Source organism: Zosterops lateralis (assembly GCF_965231275.1).
Source record: "Zosterops lateralis genome assembly, chromosome: 32".
NCBI lineage: Eukaryota > Metazoa > Chordata > Aves > Passeriformes > Zosteropidae > Zosterops > Zosterops lateralis.
The window spans coordinates 1012240-1027918 of record NC_139792.1 but is presented as its reverse complement, the minus strand read 5'-3'; the positions used below and the strand labels follow the sequence as shown (position 1 = coordinate 1027918).

Sequence of the window (15679 nt, the reverse complement as noted above, 5' to 3'; positions counted from 1 at the left end):
AACTTGTCACTGCCATTTCAATGAGTTCTACAGCACAAGAAAGAATCCAGCTCGTAGGATCTCTCTTCCCCAGCCCAACTTGGGCCCTCCTCAGCACAAACTAGTCTAGAAAAAAACATTCTGGAAAGCAACTTCATCCTCAAAGCCCCTATTTTCCTGCAAAAACAGTTTGACCAGTCACTGCTCTCAGCTAAATCGAGTTTTAGACAGAATTCCAAGTTGGACCAGGTGTTTGGCCTGGCCTCTGGTCCTGGGGTTGGGCACCAGCACATTCCTCACTCTGCTAAAGAGTTTTTTTAGCAAAGTATTCCCTGGTACACACAGGAGTAACTTGGGGCTGGATTTACGACAGCACCAGCACCAAGGTGAGCTGAGCATTCCCAAAAAATGCTCCTTGGTGCCCCAGCAGGAGTTACTGCAGCTGTGAGAAATTCCCCTTAATGACTCCACCACTGGAAAAAGTGTCCAAGGAGAATTCCAAATGCTCTTTTGGTAGAGTCAAGCCCTCATCAGCCTCACCTGCTCTGGAGCACATCACAGCTCTGCCTGATTTGACAGGAAGTCAAATCTCACCATTTAATTTTACAGAATTTCAGGCAGAGAATTAATATAAAGAAATATATAAAGAATATAAAGAAATTCCTCCCTGTGAGGGTGGGGAGGCCCTGGCACAGGGTGCCCAGAGAAGATGTGGGTGCCCCTGGAAGTGTCCAGGGTAAGGCTGGACAGGGCTTGGAGCACCCAGGGATAGTGGAAGGTGATCCTGTCCATGGCAGGGGTGGGACTGGACAATCCTTAAGGTCCCTCCCAACCCAAATTATTTCATAACCCCATCAATTATCAGCGTTTTCTATTAATCTGAAGCCATCAAAACGAAAATAATTTAAAAATACTTCCATCAAGCACAAAACTAATCTCTGAAAGTTCAATTTCTCTGATTATTATTTTGGGTTAGACGCAGAGTCTTATTGGCATCAGACACACCACAAACCACAAAAGCAAAGGAAAGGAGTGCAGGGCACAGGTGAGGACAAACTCCCAGGGTTTGCCCCATCCCTCCACGGATCCCTCTGAGCTCCTCCACCCACTGCCAGGAGCAGCAGAGCTCCTGAGGAAGTTCTTTTCCCCTGAATGCAGCCGCCCACAAACTCTCTCTGCAGCTCCAGCTCCTCGTGCCAGGCTCTGGCTCCAGAACCAGCAGCAGAGGAAGGAAAACGTTGCATTTCTGAGCTCGCTGGTACCTCATCAGGCTGTTCCCACTCCGGGAGGAGGCCAAGGGAGGAGAGAGGGATGACAGAAAACCCTGCACTGATGCAACAGCACTGCAGTGCTGCAGGCTGGAAGAGAACCCAGCCCCGACACGGTGCTCGGGGAGGGACCCAAACACCAAATCTAAAAGGAAACAGCACAAAAAGCCACGAGGAAACGGCACAGAATGAATCCCAAAGCTACCAGGGATAAGGTTCCTCAAGCGAGGAAAAATATGACCAGTAAGGTCAGATCTTTTAAGACAACACAAATGCAGCATCCAAATAAATATTAAAGATCTGGAGAAAAGAATGACTTTCAGATCTCTTGGAAATCATGACATAGGGCTGAATTGTTAAAATTCAGCTGTTTCAGCACGAGGCCAAACAGCCAGAGCCTTCCCAGGCCATGAGGATTGTGCTGAACTCACGTGGGAGGAGTTCAGGGAAGCCCCAAAACAAGAGAACCACAACCCTCTGGAGGGCAGTGGGTTTCAGGAATAAAACACCCAATAAATAACTGAGTCCTTGGTAAGAACACCTGGGGATCCCAGCCCTCGACAGAGCAAAGCTGGAACAACCAGTGCAAAATATTCTGAGAGATCTCAGGTTATCCTTCACAACTGCTGTGACACAACCTTTTACATCTTTCCATCCACACAGAAACCTGAAGCTGCACCACACACAGAAGGTTTAAATGCTGTTTCCAGCTCAGGTTTTATTTGGAGATCCAAAAAAACCTGGAGTACAGATCTCCCTCCTTATGTAATTCCAGAGCACAGCAGGGCCAGGATTCTCCTCCTATAAACCTGGCTGGGTATTTCTAGAGTAATAATAGTAAAGACTCAAAGAAAAAGATGGCAAGAAAGGGGAGAGAAGAGTCAGTATCTTGGTCACATTATCTCTGAGACATCACCAAATGGCCTGCTGATATTAAGGAAAAATTAATTTATTCTATTCTTGCAGCATTTGCATGCATTTAATTACCAAAATTTCCCACATACTGTGAAACTATAGAGCAGCATTGGGGATGTGGTCTAATTGAATGGCACAGATAAATATGTAAGGCCTGAATTTAGAAACCAAAGTAGCTCAGGGACACAGCATAAAAAAGGAAAAAAAAAAAAAAAAAAAAAAAAAAAGGAAGACGTGAAAGAATTTGTGCAAAATTACACAACCCACAACTGGAGGCACTGACTTAACTAAATGGCCACTTAAAGGAAAAAAAACACAACCAAACCCAACAATCCAACACCGTTCTCCAAATCTGGTTCACAGCTGCACGTGGCAGCAATTTCTCCACCTTTTGGCATTTTAGAATTACTGGCAGGGCTGTTTCTTGTGCACTGTCAACACTTAACAGTGACCTGAGGGTCTCATTCCTTGGGATGTTCTTGCCTGTCCTGACTTTATTTGTTTTCCCCATAAATAATCCCAATAAATTAAATTAAATAATATTATTATATTAATTCATTACATTAAGGTAATGGACAAAGTTAAGATGTGTGGCTCCACCTCATTTTCATCAAGAAAAATCTTCCACAGCTGCTCTGGTCTGGCACTACCTGGCAAAGCTTCTGGAAGCTAAAAAAACCCTCACAAATGTTATTTTTCAACCAGGAACGGCCCTGCTGGGATTGACATGGATATAACCCTGGGATTTATTTCAGCCCTTCCCACATTAAGTTTTTCAACCTGTAATGAGAGAAACATTCTGAAAATTGTGACAACAAGCTCAGCCTCCAGGTGAGTTGGGGAAGAGGGTGACAGGGTCAGGGATCCATGAATTCATCCTGGGAACCTGGATTTGGGTGCACACACAACACACACATTGCTCAAAATGCCAAAGATTTTCCCAGCAGAAACTGCTGCACTGAGGTGCCCAGTTGCTAAGACTTAATTATTTTTCTTCTAAACGTTCCCAGCAGTCCATTTACTGGTACATTATGAAATATTCCGATAAATTATTCAAGCCCATCGTCAAAATAAATTAAAAAAACACTTTTGAGGCAATTTCCGTGCTTTAATACACTTCTTCCTTTATTAATTACCAAGAGCCAGCCATTCACAGTGTGTCTTTGAGGGAGAGAAAGAGACTTTCTGTGTGAATTTTTATATAACCCACATGCCTCTGGATTCAGGATTGAGGCAGGAAGGAAAATGTGGTGTAGACCCTAAAATCCTCCTGCAGGAGAGCCTAAAAAAAAAAAAGCTTCAAGCAAAACAAAATATCCATCCATGGGGAAATCCAAGGCTGGAATCCCCACCTGCAGTGACTCCTGTGTCTAGAAAAGGCCAATTTTATCAAGGAAAAGGGTCAGTGTTGTGACCAGCAGCAGTGAAGGAGGGACTTTTCCTTTTCCTTTAGGAGACCTGAACTTGGACAGACACACCTCTAAAGCTAAAAACAACAACAACAACAACAAAAAAAAATGAACAGAAATGTACAGAGGAAAGAGAAGAAGCAACCAACAGCAACAGAAAAAAATATTAAAAATATTAGAATCATCAAATGGTTGAATGGTTTGGGTTTGAAGGGACTAAATTTAAAGCTTTTTCTGTTCCACCTCCTGCCATGGGCAGCAGCACCTTTTACCACCCCAGGTTGCTCCAAGCCCTGTCCAGCCTGGCCTTGAAGGCTTGGCCACACAGAAAACATTATTATTGAACAATATTTTAATAAAGATCAATTAAAGACCAGTTCCTGCAGGGTCCTCACTCCCTCCCAGGAGCTGTGTGGCTTCAGTATCATCCCACAGCAAATCACAAGAATCAGAACTGGTTAATCCCAATTAATTAATTAATCAATCCTCAGTTCCCTATTCTGTCCTTACTCAAGGCCAACTTATGTTTATGTCCAAACTCACACAGAACTTGAAGGTTCACAAACTAAACAACCTCCCAAGTGCTTCATCTTCCCCCTTTTAAATTCCAACTTCTGAACAAAGAACTGCTCAAAACAGCTTTTGTAAGAGAGTTCAGCCACTAACCCAAATTTAATTCCTTGTTTGGTTCATTCAGCCCATCCATGACCCATAAAACAGGAGTCAGGGAATGGTTATTTTACACTGTAATTTTGGGGGGGAATTAATTTCTTGTTGTGGAGCACTCAGATGGTTTGAGTACAGAGGGGACAAATATGAAAGGGAGGAGAATAAACCACCCCCTTCTAGTGCTGTGTTAAAAATTTCTGACGTGTGCTGGAACAAACTCAGGTTTCCCTGTGGAGTGACATTTTCCTCCCTCCTAATCCCCCCCTGAGCATCTGATCAGACAAACATCTCCCTCCATTCATGTCAGGTATTCCTGGTTGTCTTGACATCACCATCCTGAGACTGATTTCGCTCAACAGACAAGGAAAAAGTTCCTCTGCCACTGGAATGGCCACATTTGTCATCCAAACTCACGTTCCCAGAGCATTTCCCCACCCTGGGTGACAGAGATCTCACACTGAGGAGGCTCAGCCTGGAGAAAATCCCCCCCTTTTCTCACTCCCCACAACTCACTGCTCCCTTCCCCAGCAATGAATGGTTTATTTCCACAATTTTCAGGCCACCTGTATAGTTATTCCTGCAACTTTAATACCTGGTCAATTCAGCAGCGTTATGAAGCATTCAACAAACAATTCCTCCCCAAATCACCTCTGAGCAACCTTCATTATAAACTCCTCACACTTTTCCAGCTGGGGCAGAAGTACAAGAAGGATGGAATGGGACTTTTAGAGGGTAGAAAGATCTCTGGGTTTTGAAATCTGTTTCAGGAAGGAACAAAGTCCCAGCTTTGCTACAGCCCAGGCCCCACTGGCTGGAATCTAATGGAGTTCAGGAACGCATGGACTGTCCCTCTTGTGCCTCATTATCCTATTTCTCTTTCTCCTCAAACTCTCCCATCTGCTGGAGTGCTCCATTAGGGAGGAATAACAGTTACAGGGCGAGGGCAAGGGAAGGGAAGGCAGAAGTTGCTCTAAATTTGGAACAGCATTTCAAGACAGAATCTCAGAATCACTGAGGTTGGAAAAGCCCTCCAAGCTTATCGAGTCCAACCTGTGACCGATCCCCACCTTGTCATCCAGCCCAGAGCACTGAGTGCCACGTCCAGAACTTCACCAGCCTCTGGACAGTCCCTTCCAATGCCTGAACACTCTTTGTGTGAAGAAACCCCTCCTGAAAAGGAGAGTTTTGCCTAAAGCAGAAGAACATGTCAAATGTTAAAAGCCGGACTGGAACCTGAGCTAATATCAGGGAGGTTTTGTATGTAATACACTCCTGGCAGCAAGAAGCCACTTCTTCCCTACTTGTATTCTCCATTTCTGCACAGAAATAGGACAATGAGGCACGAGAGGGACAGTCCAAGCATTCCTGAACCCCTCCAGATTCCAGCCAAGGGTCCCACAATGACCAGCCCTCCACCATCACCAGCGTGAGCCATCACACACCTTTCCCCTCTGTGGTTCCTGAAATTACCTCCCCTGTGCTTGTTCCCAGCCGGTTTTGTTGTTTCAGTGCTCCTGCTCTAACCCAGCCCATCGCTCTGAACTCAACAATAAATTATTGATCCCGGTGTATCTGTCGATGTCAATGGAGCTGCAGCTGCTCCGGGGGAAGGCGATCGATACCGAGGAGCCGCCGTGGGACGGCGGGAGCCGCACGGCCTCGGGGCCAGCTCCACTCAGCCACCCAAAACCAGCAACTCCCCTCGAGATGGAAACCCAGATTGGCTTGGCCACCCAAAAACATCAACTCTCCATCGAGATGGAAACCCAGATCGGGTCAGCCACCCAAAAACATCAACTCTCCATCGAGATGGAAACCCAGATCGGGTCAGCCACCCAAAAACATCAACTCTCCATCGAGATGGAAACCCAGATCGGGTCAGCCACCCAAAAACATCAACTCTCCATCGAGATGGAAACCCAGATCGGGTCAGCCACCCAAAAACATCAACTCTCCATCGAGATGGAAACCCAGATTGGCTTGGCCACCCAAAAACATCAACTCTCCATCGAGATGGAAACCCAGATTGGCTTGGCCACCCAAAAACATCAACTCTCCATCGAGATGGAAACCCAGATCGGGTCAGCCACCCAAAAACATCAACTCTCCATCAAGATGGAAACCCAGATCGGGTCATCCACTCAAAAACAGCAACTCCCCTCGAGATGGAAACCCAGATCGGGTCAGCCACTCAAAAACAGCAACTCCCATCGAGATGGAAACCTAGATCAGGTCAGCCACTCAAAAACAGCAACTCCCATCGAGATGGAAACCCAGATCGGGTCATCCACTCAAAAACAGCAACTCCCCATCGAGATGGAAACCCAGATTGGGTTGTTTTAGTGAAAAAAACACTCGGGCAGCCCCATCAGCAAGTGACAAACAGGAGGGAGATGATGCTGTGATTTATGTTCTGAAGCGACTTCATTTCCATTCAATGCTGACTTTGTTTCTGCTTTATTGAACAGAATGAAGGCAAGGCCATGCTCCATTTCCTGAGGCACGTGATTGCTCACCCTCCTGCTCATCAGAAACCTCCTCCCACCAAAGAGCCACGGGATTATTAGACTTGTTCCACCGAGCAGTACAGTATCTATACCATGATCTACATCCAAGCCATACATTACAAGCTTATATAACTGTTTAAATTATCTGTGATGGGTCCAGGTCCTCCACTCTGGGTGAGGAAACACTGCAGAAGCATCCAAAGGTGTTAAAATGATAAAAAAACCCCCCTTTGGTCACGTTGTTAGTTTTATATAAATCACCAAAGTGAAGAACAGGGATTTCCTAAACAGATAAAGGATGGAAAACCTGAGCACTGGAGCTGTGGGAGGCCTTAGGATGGACCCACCAGGGAAAGGTCCCAACGGAGTGCAGGGGCTTTGTTATTCCTAAAGGCACCAACTCCCCAAGCCTAGGGCTGGTTAGAGACCCTGAACAGCTCCACCAACTTTATGTGACAGCACCTGCCCCTGAATAATGCTGATGATGGGCCCAGGGAGACAGTGATGGGCATGGGGAGTGTCCCATGGGTCCCTCCAGCCTCGCCCACACCTTCTGCCCCAGGAGCACCCACTGGAGGAACCCACCCCAAGCTTCCCAGAACCTCCATCATCACCCACACGGGAAAACCAGCACCATTTCCAGGCCCCATCCCTCCAAACCAGGACTGCCCGGGGAAAACCACCACGGTGGTCACACTTTCCTCCCTTTGGTCCTCTAAAAGACACGGGGAGGAGAAGGACGGGGACCCCGCGCCCCCCTGCCCGTTCCTCACAATTAAAGCTCTCCCGGTGTGACAGGAGGACGTCCCGGTCACGGCAGGGGATGCGGTGGAAGGAATGCTGCAGTCAGTGTGCCAGAGCCGGTTTCCTCATCCTCACACAAGGCACAAAAACACAATCCAGGAGCCTCCAAACCCGCCCCACCTGCACAGCCCCTCTCGGGGGGCTCCCGCTGCGACACAGCACGGAGGGGATAAAAATTATCCTCCCACAGCTGGGATCACCCTCCAAAATTGGGGTTGGGGGGTTCGCATCCAGCTGTTTGGTCCTTGTTTCTCCCCTTTTCCCGAGACTTTCCGACTTCATCCGCAGCCGCTGCCGTGGAGCATCTCCCGGTGTCCCCACCCCCACATCAGCTGGGCATCGGTTTGCACCAGAACGCAGGGGGAGGGGAGGAAGACACCCAGATTTTTTTTTTAATAGAAAAACCTCGTGAATGTGCAATTCCCTCCCAGCAGGAAGGGGGAAAAAATAATAGCAACTAAATTTGCCCTCACCATCCCCCCCTCCCAAAAAAAAAAAACCAAAGTGTGGCGGAAGGAAAAGGAAAAGAAGAGCCACAACCACGATGCTGACCCAACATCTGGGTCAGCTGGAACACCGAGGCTGCCCCAAGCATCCCCCTGCTCGCCTCCCCCTTCAAAAACAACAAAAAAATAATCCTGTCCACCAAGATTCCTCTCTTCCCCGGGCAGGGGAAGCTCTGCATGCTGAGAGATGGGAGCAGGGGGTGGTGGAAGGATGGAGCAGGGGGCGAGGGAGGGATGGAGGAGCAGGGAGAGGTGGAGGGATGGAGCAGGGGGTGATGGAGGGATGGAGCAGGGGGTGATGGAGGGATGGAGCAGGGGGTGATGGAGGGATGGAACAGGGGGTGATGGAGGGATGGAGGAGCAGGGGGTGATGGAGGGATGGAGGAGCAGGGAGAGGTGGAGGGATGGAGCAGGGGGTGATGGAGGAGCAGGGGGTGATGGAGGAGCAGGGGGTGATGGAGGAGCAGGGGGTGATGGAGGGATGGAACAGGGGGTGATGGAGGGATGGAGGAGCAGGGGGTGATGGAGGGATGGAGCATCACTGCAGCGAGGACCGAGGGAAAAGGGACACTCAGGAGAACTCAGGTTCTCTCTCCCTTCCTACACCGCAAAAAGAGCACGGCCCCGAATTTGGGGCGTGGGAGGAGGGTCCCCGTGGGCCCCCCCAGGCTGGGGGGTGGAGGAGGGATGCAGGCACGGATACAGGGAGGGATGCAGGAATAGATGGAAAGATGGGGGCCCAAACGGGGCTCCAGGTCGAGGGTGGGCGCAGAGAGCTGTTGCCCCTTCCCAGACCGGGGGATGCTGATCCTGGGCCCGGCACCGTGTCCCCCCATTCCCCGCAGGGCCGGGGGCTGCAGCGGACGGGACGGACCCTCCCGGCCCGGGCTCCCCCACCGGAGCCCCGCGGGCAGCGCCGGGCGGGCTCGGAACCGCTGCCCGACCCCCTTTCTCGGGATGCGGGTACACCGAGCATCCACCGAGGGGATGGCTGAGAACGGCCAAGACACCGGGACCCCTCCTCAGGCGGCGCATTTGGGGCTGGGGGCTCCCCCAAGCCGCCCCCGGTGTCCCCGGGGTTTCTCCGGGCCGCGCTCTGCGGCAGAGCCCCCGGGGCGGGGGGGGAAGATGTGCCAAAAGGGGTACGGGGAGGGATGGATGCGGGAAGGGAGCTGCCGGGTGGAGCCCGCGGGGGTCTCGGGGGCTGCGACTCACCGTGTCGGGCGGGCTCAGCGCGGCCCCGGCGCGGCGCTGCCGGACTGCGGCGCGGGGGGAGCTGCGGGAGGGACTGCGGGTGTCGCCATCTTGGTGCGCTCCCGGCGCTGCCCCCCCCCCCCCCCCGCCCGGCCCGGCCCGGCCCCCGCCCGCCCCGCCCCGCGCGCGCCGCAGGGGGGCGCTCCCGAGGAGGAGAGGGAGGGATGGATGGGGGGAACGGGGGGAGCGGGGAAAGCCCCCGGCCTGGGCAGCGTCACCGGGGGAGCGGCGGCGTGCAGGTGTCCGGCGGCGTCCTACCTGTGTGCGTCGGCGGTAGCGGCGTCGGACCTCCTCTCTCTATCAGCATCCCTGTGTACATCAGCATACCTGTGTCCATCAGCATCCCTGTGCACATTGTCATCAGCAGCATCCCTGTGTCCATCATCAGCAGGAGCAGCATTGTACCTGTGTCCATCAGCATCCCTGTGTCCATCAGCATCCCTGTGTCCATTGTCACCATTGTCCCTGTGTCCATCAGCAGCCACATCGTACCTGTGTCCATCATTACCATCAACAGCAGCATTGTACCTGTGTCCATCAGCATCCCTGTGTCCATCATCATCATCACACCTGTGTCCATCAGCAGCAGCACCATACCTGTGTCCATCAGCATCCCTGTGTCCATCATCAGCAGCATCAGAGCTATGTCCATCAGCATCCCTGTGACCATTGGCATCACCATCATACCTGTGCCCGTCCTTGTCCCTGTGTGCATCAGCAGCAGCATTGTACCCGTGTCCATTAGCATCCCTGTGTCCATTGGCAGCATCAGCATCGTACCTGCGTCTATCAGCATCCCTGTGTCCATCATCAGCAGCACCAGCATCGTACCTGTGTCCATCATCAGCATCCCTGTGTCCATCAGCATCCCTGTGCACATTGTCACCATTGTCCCTGTGTCCATCAGCATCCCTGGGTCCACCAGCATCATTCCTGTGTCCATCAGCATCACCATCATACCTGTGCCCATCATCGTCCCTGTGTCCATCAGCATCCTCGTGTCCATCAGCAGCAGGAGCAGCATTGTACCTGTGTCCATCGTCATCGGCAGCAGCAGCACCATCCCTGTGTCCATCCTCATCCCTGTGTCCATTGTCATCATCAGCATCCCTGTGTCCATCATCATCATTGTCCCTGTGTCCATCATCAGCATCATCAGCATCCTTGTGTCCATCATCATCCCTGTGTGCACCATCATCATCATCGTTGTACCTGTGTCCATTGTCATCATCAGCATCCCTGTATCCGTCATCATTGTCCCTGTGTCCATAACCAGCACCTGTGTCCATCACCATCATCAACATCATACCCATGTCAACCTGCTCATCATCATCCCTGTGTCCATTGTCATCATCATCATCACTATCATCCTTGTGTCCATTGTCATCATCCATGTCCATCATCATCATCACTGTTCCTCTGCCCATCATCATCGTCCCTGGGTCCATTGTCATCATCATCATCCCTGTGTCCACCATCACCATCCTCCCTGTGAATCTCAGGAGCATCCCCAGGATTCCCACTGGGACACCCCAGGACTACAGGAACACTTCCAGGACAGCCTGGCCCAGGGGTGTTGGTTCCTCCCTGAGCCAGCAGCTGAAGGAACAGAGAGCTCAACACCCAAAAAAAAACCACCAAAAAATTCCTAATGGACCTCACTGGTCCCACCAGAGCAATCCCAGGGGAGACACAAAGTCCTGCTCAATGCAGTGACACTTCCACAGGCTGTCCCTGCACCCTTTGATGGGCATCAGGATCATCCAGCTCATTTTCCCACTCGAGGTGAAAGGGAACCCCTACAAAATGCACGTGTTCAGAGTCTGTGTTTTCATTTTTCTCATCTGAGAAAGGTGAATATAGAATGTCCTTCCCCACACACCGGAGAGAAAAAGTTATTCCTGGATGTTTATAAAACATGGGATCTCCTCAGCAATGAGAAACTGAGGTTCCCTGGGTCAGACACTAAAATATTAAAGTATTTAAATATATTGAAGTATATTTATATTAGAATTATGGAATAGTTTGGGTTGGAAGGGACTTGAAAGGTCATTTTGCTCCTCCCCTTGCCATGGGCAGGGACACCTCCCACTATCCCAGGTGGCTCCGAGCCCTGTACAGCCTGGCCTTGGACACTTCCAGGGATCCAGGGGCACCCACAGCTCCTCTGGGCACCCTGTGCCACAGCCTCACACTCTCTGAGTATTAAAATTAAATTTAAACTAACATAATATTGAAATACTAAAGTATTTGAAGCCTTTATCTGCCTTGTAAAGTGGATGAATGTTACAACTCCAGTTATTAACTGGTTATTTTCTCACCTGTAATCAGAACAGTAAATTAATAAATAACTTAAACTCCTCCTTGGGTTAAAGAAAACAGAACTACCCAGGACACAGGCAGCAGAATGGAATTCTGGAGCTGAGCCCTGTGCTGGCTCTGTAAGGAGCTGCTCAGGAATAAAAACCAATTAAAATTGCTTCATAAGGATCCTGCTTTTTCCTTCTTTCATCCCAAAAGCCCTCACATCTCCTTCCCCTCCAGTGCAGTGACCTCTACTAATGTGTTACACCTGTGCTTAAACTCTGCATTTTCTACTCTCCCTCCAACCTCAATCACACATTTTTAAACACATGAGTTTCATTAGGAATAATTTCCAGGTAAACTCCTCCAGGATACCAGGAGCGGGTGCTTTTTCCTTGGTCAATTTAACCATTTCCGTGACTCCCTGCAGCACAGCAGCAAGGAATTAAAACCTGATTATAACAAAATAATCCATTGCTATCTGTATTTTGTGCAACACGGAGTAAATTGAAGGTTGGACTCGATCTTGGAGGTATTTTCCAACTGAAATGAGTCTGTGATTCCCGCTGTTCCATCTGCTTGTAGCTGCCACAAGGTGGAGGCAAGGAAGATACAACCGAGGCCATTAATGAAGCACCTAATTACTCCTGGGTTTAATTTGCTTTATTGCCACCAGAGGGAGGAGGAGACACGCTGGCGGCGTTCCCAGGAAAACAAAACTCCAACGCATCCCCCCAGCAGGAATGTTCCAAAGTTATTGGGGACCACTGATCCCAAGGTTATATGAGGGACTTTGGATCCTCCTGGCACCTGTTAATGGCCTATCCACGCTGCCAACAAATACTTTGGAAAACTCTGCCCACTGCAAAGTCGACAGAGTCCTCTGGGATGTGTTTGTGGAGTGGTAAATGTTGATTCGACCCTAATAAAAACCCCAAAGTCCACGTGCTGCACGCAGAAGTAATTAATTAATAAATTGTTTTGTCTCTGTCAGTGATTTCCATCAGCCTGGAAGATCACTGGGGGAGCCCGAACTCGCCCACTGAATGATTTAAGGTGTCCTAGAACTGCAAAGACTTAAAATCTGCTGTTCTGAGAGAGCACAGAGCTGCTGAGCAAACCCAGCGGCTGGAAAATCAACTCCCTGAACTGAAACGTTTTTCGACGCCCTACAAACATCCCTGCAGAGATCCAGAGCTCGGCTGAGCCCCCGAGGGCACCAGGGGCTGCTTTAAGAGACGTGACTGTACCGGAACGGAACGAGGGCACTTGCACAACTTTGCCCGGGGTTACACACCAAGTTGTGCTGCCCAGCTTTGTCCTGGCTCGGGAACAAACTGGCAGCTCCTCCCCTGGACTCTGGTCGCTGCTTGGCTGCACCTGCGACTGTTCAGTCCTCGCCTGTGACCGGACTGAGAAATCAGCTGGAGAAAAGAGGCTGGATGTGCTCTGAGAGGACTGAGCTCTAACACACACAGGAGAAGCACTTCTGCTCTGCGTGGATCCTCTGCCCAGGCCGAAAATGCCAGAGATCGGTGCCAGCGTCCTCCTGCTCCGCGTTTGCCTGGCACTGCTGGCCTCACCCATCTACCTGCTGTCCTTCCTGGGCATCTGGGAGCCTTTCTGCAGGAAGGTCGTTTTCCCTTTCCTCTTAGAGAAAATCGGTGTATTTCACGACAAGAAATCCAAGAAGTACAAGCAGGAGTTATTCCGTAACCTGCCCGATTTCAGGGGCCCCTCCGGGGCTCTGAGGCTGCTGGAGATTGGCACAGGCAGCGGCTCCAACTTCCAGTTTTACCCACCGGGCTGCAAAGTCACCTGTACCGACATCAACCCAAATTTCCAGGAGGGCCTGGCCAGAAATATGAAGAAGAATCAGCACCTGCAGTACGAGGAGTTCCTGGTGGCTGCAGGAGAGGACCTGGGGCAGGTACCCAGTGGCTCTGTGGATGTTGTGGTTTGTACCTTGGTGTTGTGCTCCGTGCACAGTGTCAGCAGCACCCTGAGGGAAGCGCTGCGGGTGCTGAGGCCGGTGAGTACCTGAAAAAAACAAAAAAAAATTCCTCTGGTATTAGTATTAATGTCTGGTTTAGAGGTATCGTGCCGTGGGGAAAGAGGGGGGAAAAAATACTGCAAAAATTCAAGTGAAAAAGAGTTTGGTTTGAGCTTAAAAGCCAGACAAAAAAAAAAAAAAAAAAAAAAAAAAAAGGCAAGTGAAAATAGTTTGAGCTTAAAATCCAGACATAAATAAATAAATAAAGTGAAGAAGAGTTGGTTTGAGGTTAAAAAAACAAACAAAACAAAACAACCAAGTCAAAATAGTTAGTTTGAACTTAAAAGCCAGACCCCCCCCCCCAAAAAAAAAGTGAAAAATAGTTTAAAATCCAGACAAAAATAAATAAATAAAGTGAAAAAGAGGTGGTTTGAGTTTAAAAGCCAGACCAAAAAAAAAACCAACCCCAGAAAAACCTCACAAGTGAAAACAGGTGGTTTGAACTTAAAAGCCAGACCAAAAAAAGAAGGGGAAAAAAAAAAAAAGTGAAAGTTGGTTTGAGCTTAAAACACAGACCAAAAAAAAAAACCCAAAACAAAACAAACAAACAAAACCTCAACCAAAACAAGTGAAAAAGAGTTGGTTTGAGTTTAGAACCCAGACTCAGGCAGGTTCCTACAATACTCTGTATGGCTGAGTGCTGCAAAGGGTACTGGACATGTGGGTATAGACTTAGAATCCTTAGAGCAACATTCTGCTGACTAAAAGTACTTACAAAAAACAGCCCAACATTTAAAGCAGAATGTGGTGTGGTCCTTCCCCAGTCACCTCTGATTTTCCTTGGATGGGAAGCTCTGATCAAGGCTTAAATCCTTGTTTTAAATGAACTGCTTCAGCCTCTGCTCTGCCTGTAGGACCAGACCAGTCTAATTAAACACTTTATTTCTTTGGAGTTACTAATGAGTTGCAGATTAAAACCAGCTGGTTTGTTGGGGTATTTTTAAAATGGACTTTCAGGCTTTAAAGTGGCATTTTCATAGGACCATGGAAGGGTTTGGGTTGAGAGAGACCTTAAAGATCATTTCAGGGACACCTTCCACTGTCCCAGGGTGGTTCAAGCCCTGTCCAGCCTGGCCTTGGCCACTTCCAGGGATCCCACAGCCTCTCTGGGCACCTTCCCACCCTCCCAGGGAGGAATTCCTTCCCAATATCTCACCTAACCCTGCTCCCTGTGAAAAACTGATGGGTTTGGAGCAGGATTTACACATTTATCTTAAGTTTCCTTTGGAAAAAACCCACTCATGTTAGCAACTGGTTGAAACAAAACCACACAACCAACTATTGCTGGAATAAAAGAGGGATCAAATAAGTCAGTCCTTTGTGCTTTTTTGAATGGGCATTTTGAATCTCTGGACATTTCCTTCTTTCATTAATTCCAACTAAACAGAGGGAAAGGGGAAAAACAAGGGAAAGAAAAGAGGGAAAAGGGAAGGGAGGGGAGCAGTGGGAACCACCCCACACACTGTAAGAAAACTCTGTGTTCCCAGGGAGGAGCTTTCTATTTCTTGGAGCACGTAGCCGCTGAGCATTCCAGCTGGAGGTATTTTTGGCAGCAGGTCTGTTACCCGACATGGAAACTCGTCTTTGCTGGATGTTGCCTCACGAGAGAGCTGTGGAAGAATCTGGAAGAGGCCAAGTTCTCGGAGCTGAAGATCCAACACATCAGCATAACGATGCCCTGGATGCCCATCGAGCAGCACATTGTGGGGTATGGGGTGAAATAACCCCTGTCCTGCCCCCCTGAACCCCAAAATTCTTCGTGGTGACCAACACAGGCTCCTCCACACGTGCCCATATCAGTGAAGGGCTTTTAAATCAGAAACCAAAACTGTCAGGGGAGAAGAGAAGGTCAATTTTCTGAGCGTCTCTGAATCACACAATCAACAAAAGTTGGAAAAGCCCTTTTGGATCCAACAGTTAACTCAGCACCATGTTCACCACTAAACCATGTCCCCAAGTGCCATATGTACATGTTTTTTTAACATTTCCAGGGATGGTGACTCCACCACTG

General features: G+C 49.3%; 1 protein-coding gene across 1 annotated transcript; it reads left to right on the top strand.

Moving 5' to 3' along the window:
• The first annotated feature begins 13070 nt into the window (after positions 1-13070).
• On the top strand, positions 13071-15455 carry LOC310920980 (thiol S-methyltransferase TMT1A-like). Its single transcript, XM_083881035.1, has 2 exons — positions 13071-13647; positions 15156-15455. Exons 1-2 carry the CDS (start codon positions 13138-13140, stop codon positions 15390-15392), a joined length of 747 nt encoding a protein of 248 aa, XP_083737161.1. The 5' UTR covers positions 13071-13137; the 3' UTR covers positions 15393-15455.
• The last annotated feature ends 224 nt before the right edge of the window (positions 15456-15679 follow it).

Bases quoted from the DNA above. Each gene is read 5' to 3' on its own strand.
- LOC310920980 (XM_083881035.1), top strand. From the start codon at position 13,138: ATGCCAGAGATCGGTGCCAGCGTCCTCCTGCTCCGCGTTTGCCTGGCA. The intron at 13,648-15,155 runs GTGAGTACCTGA...CTGTGTTCCCAG, and splicing joins CGCTGCGGGTGCTGAGGCCG to GGAGGAGCTTTCTATTTCTT.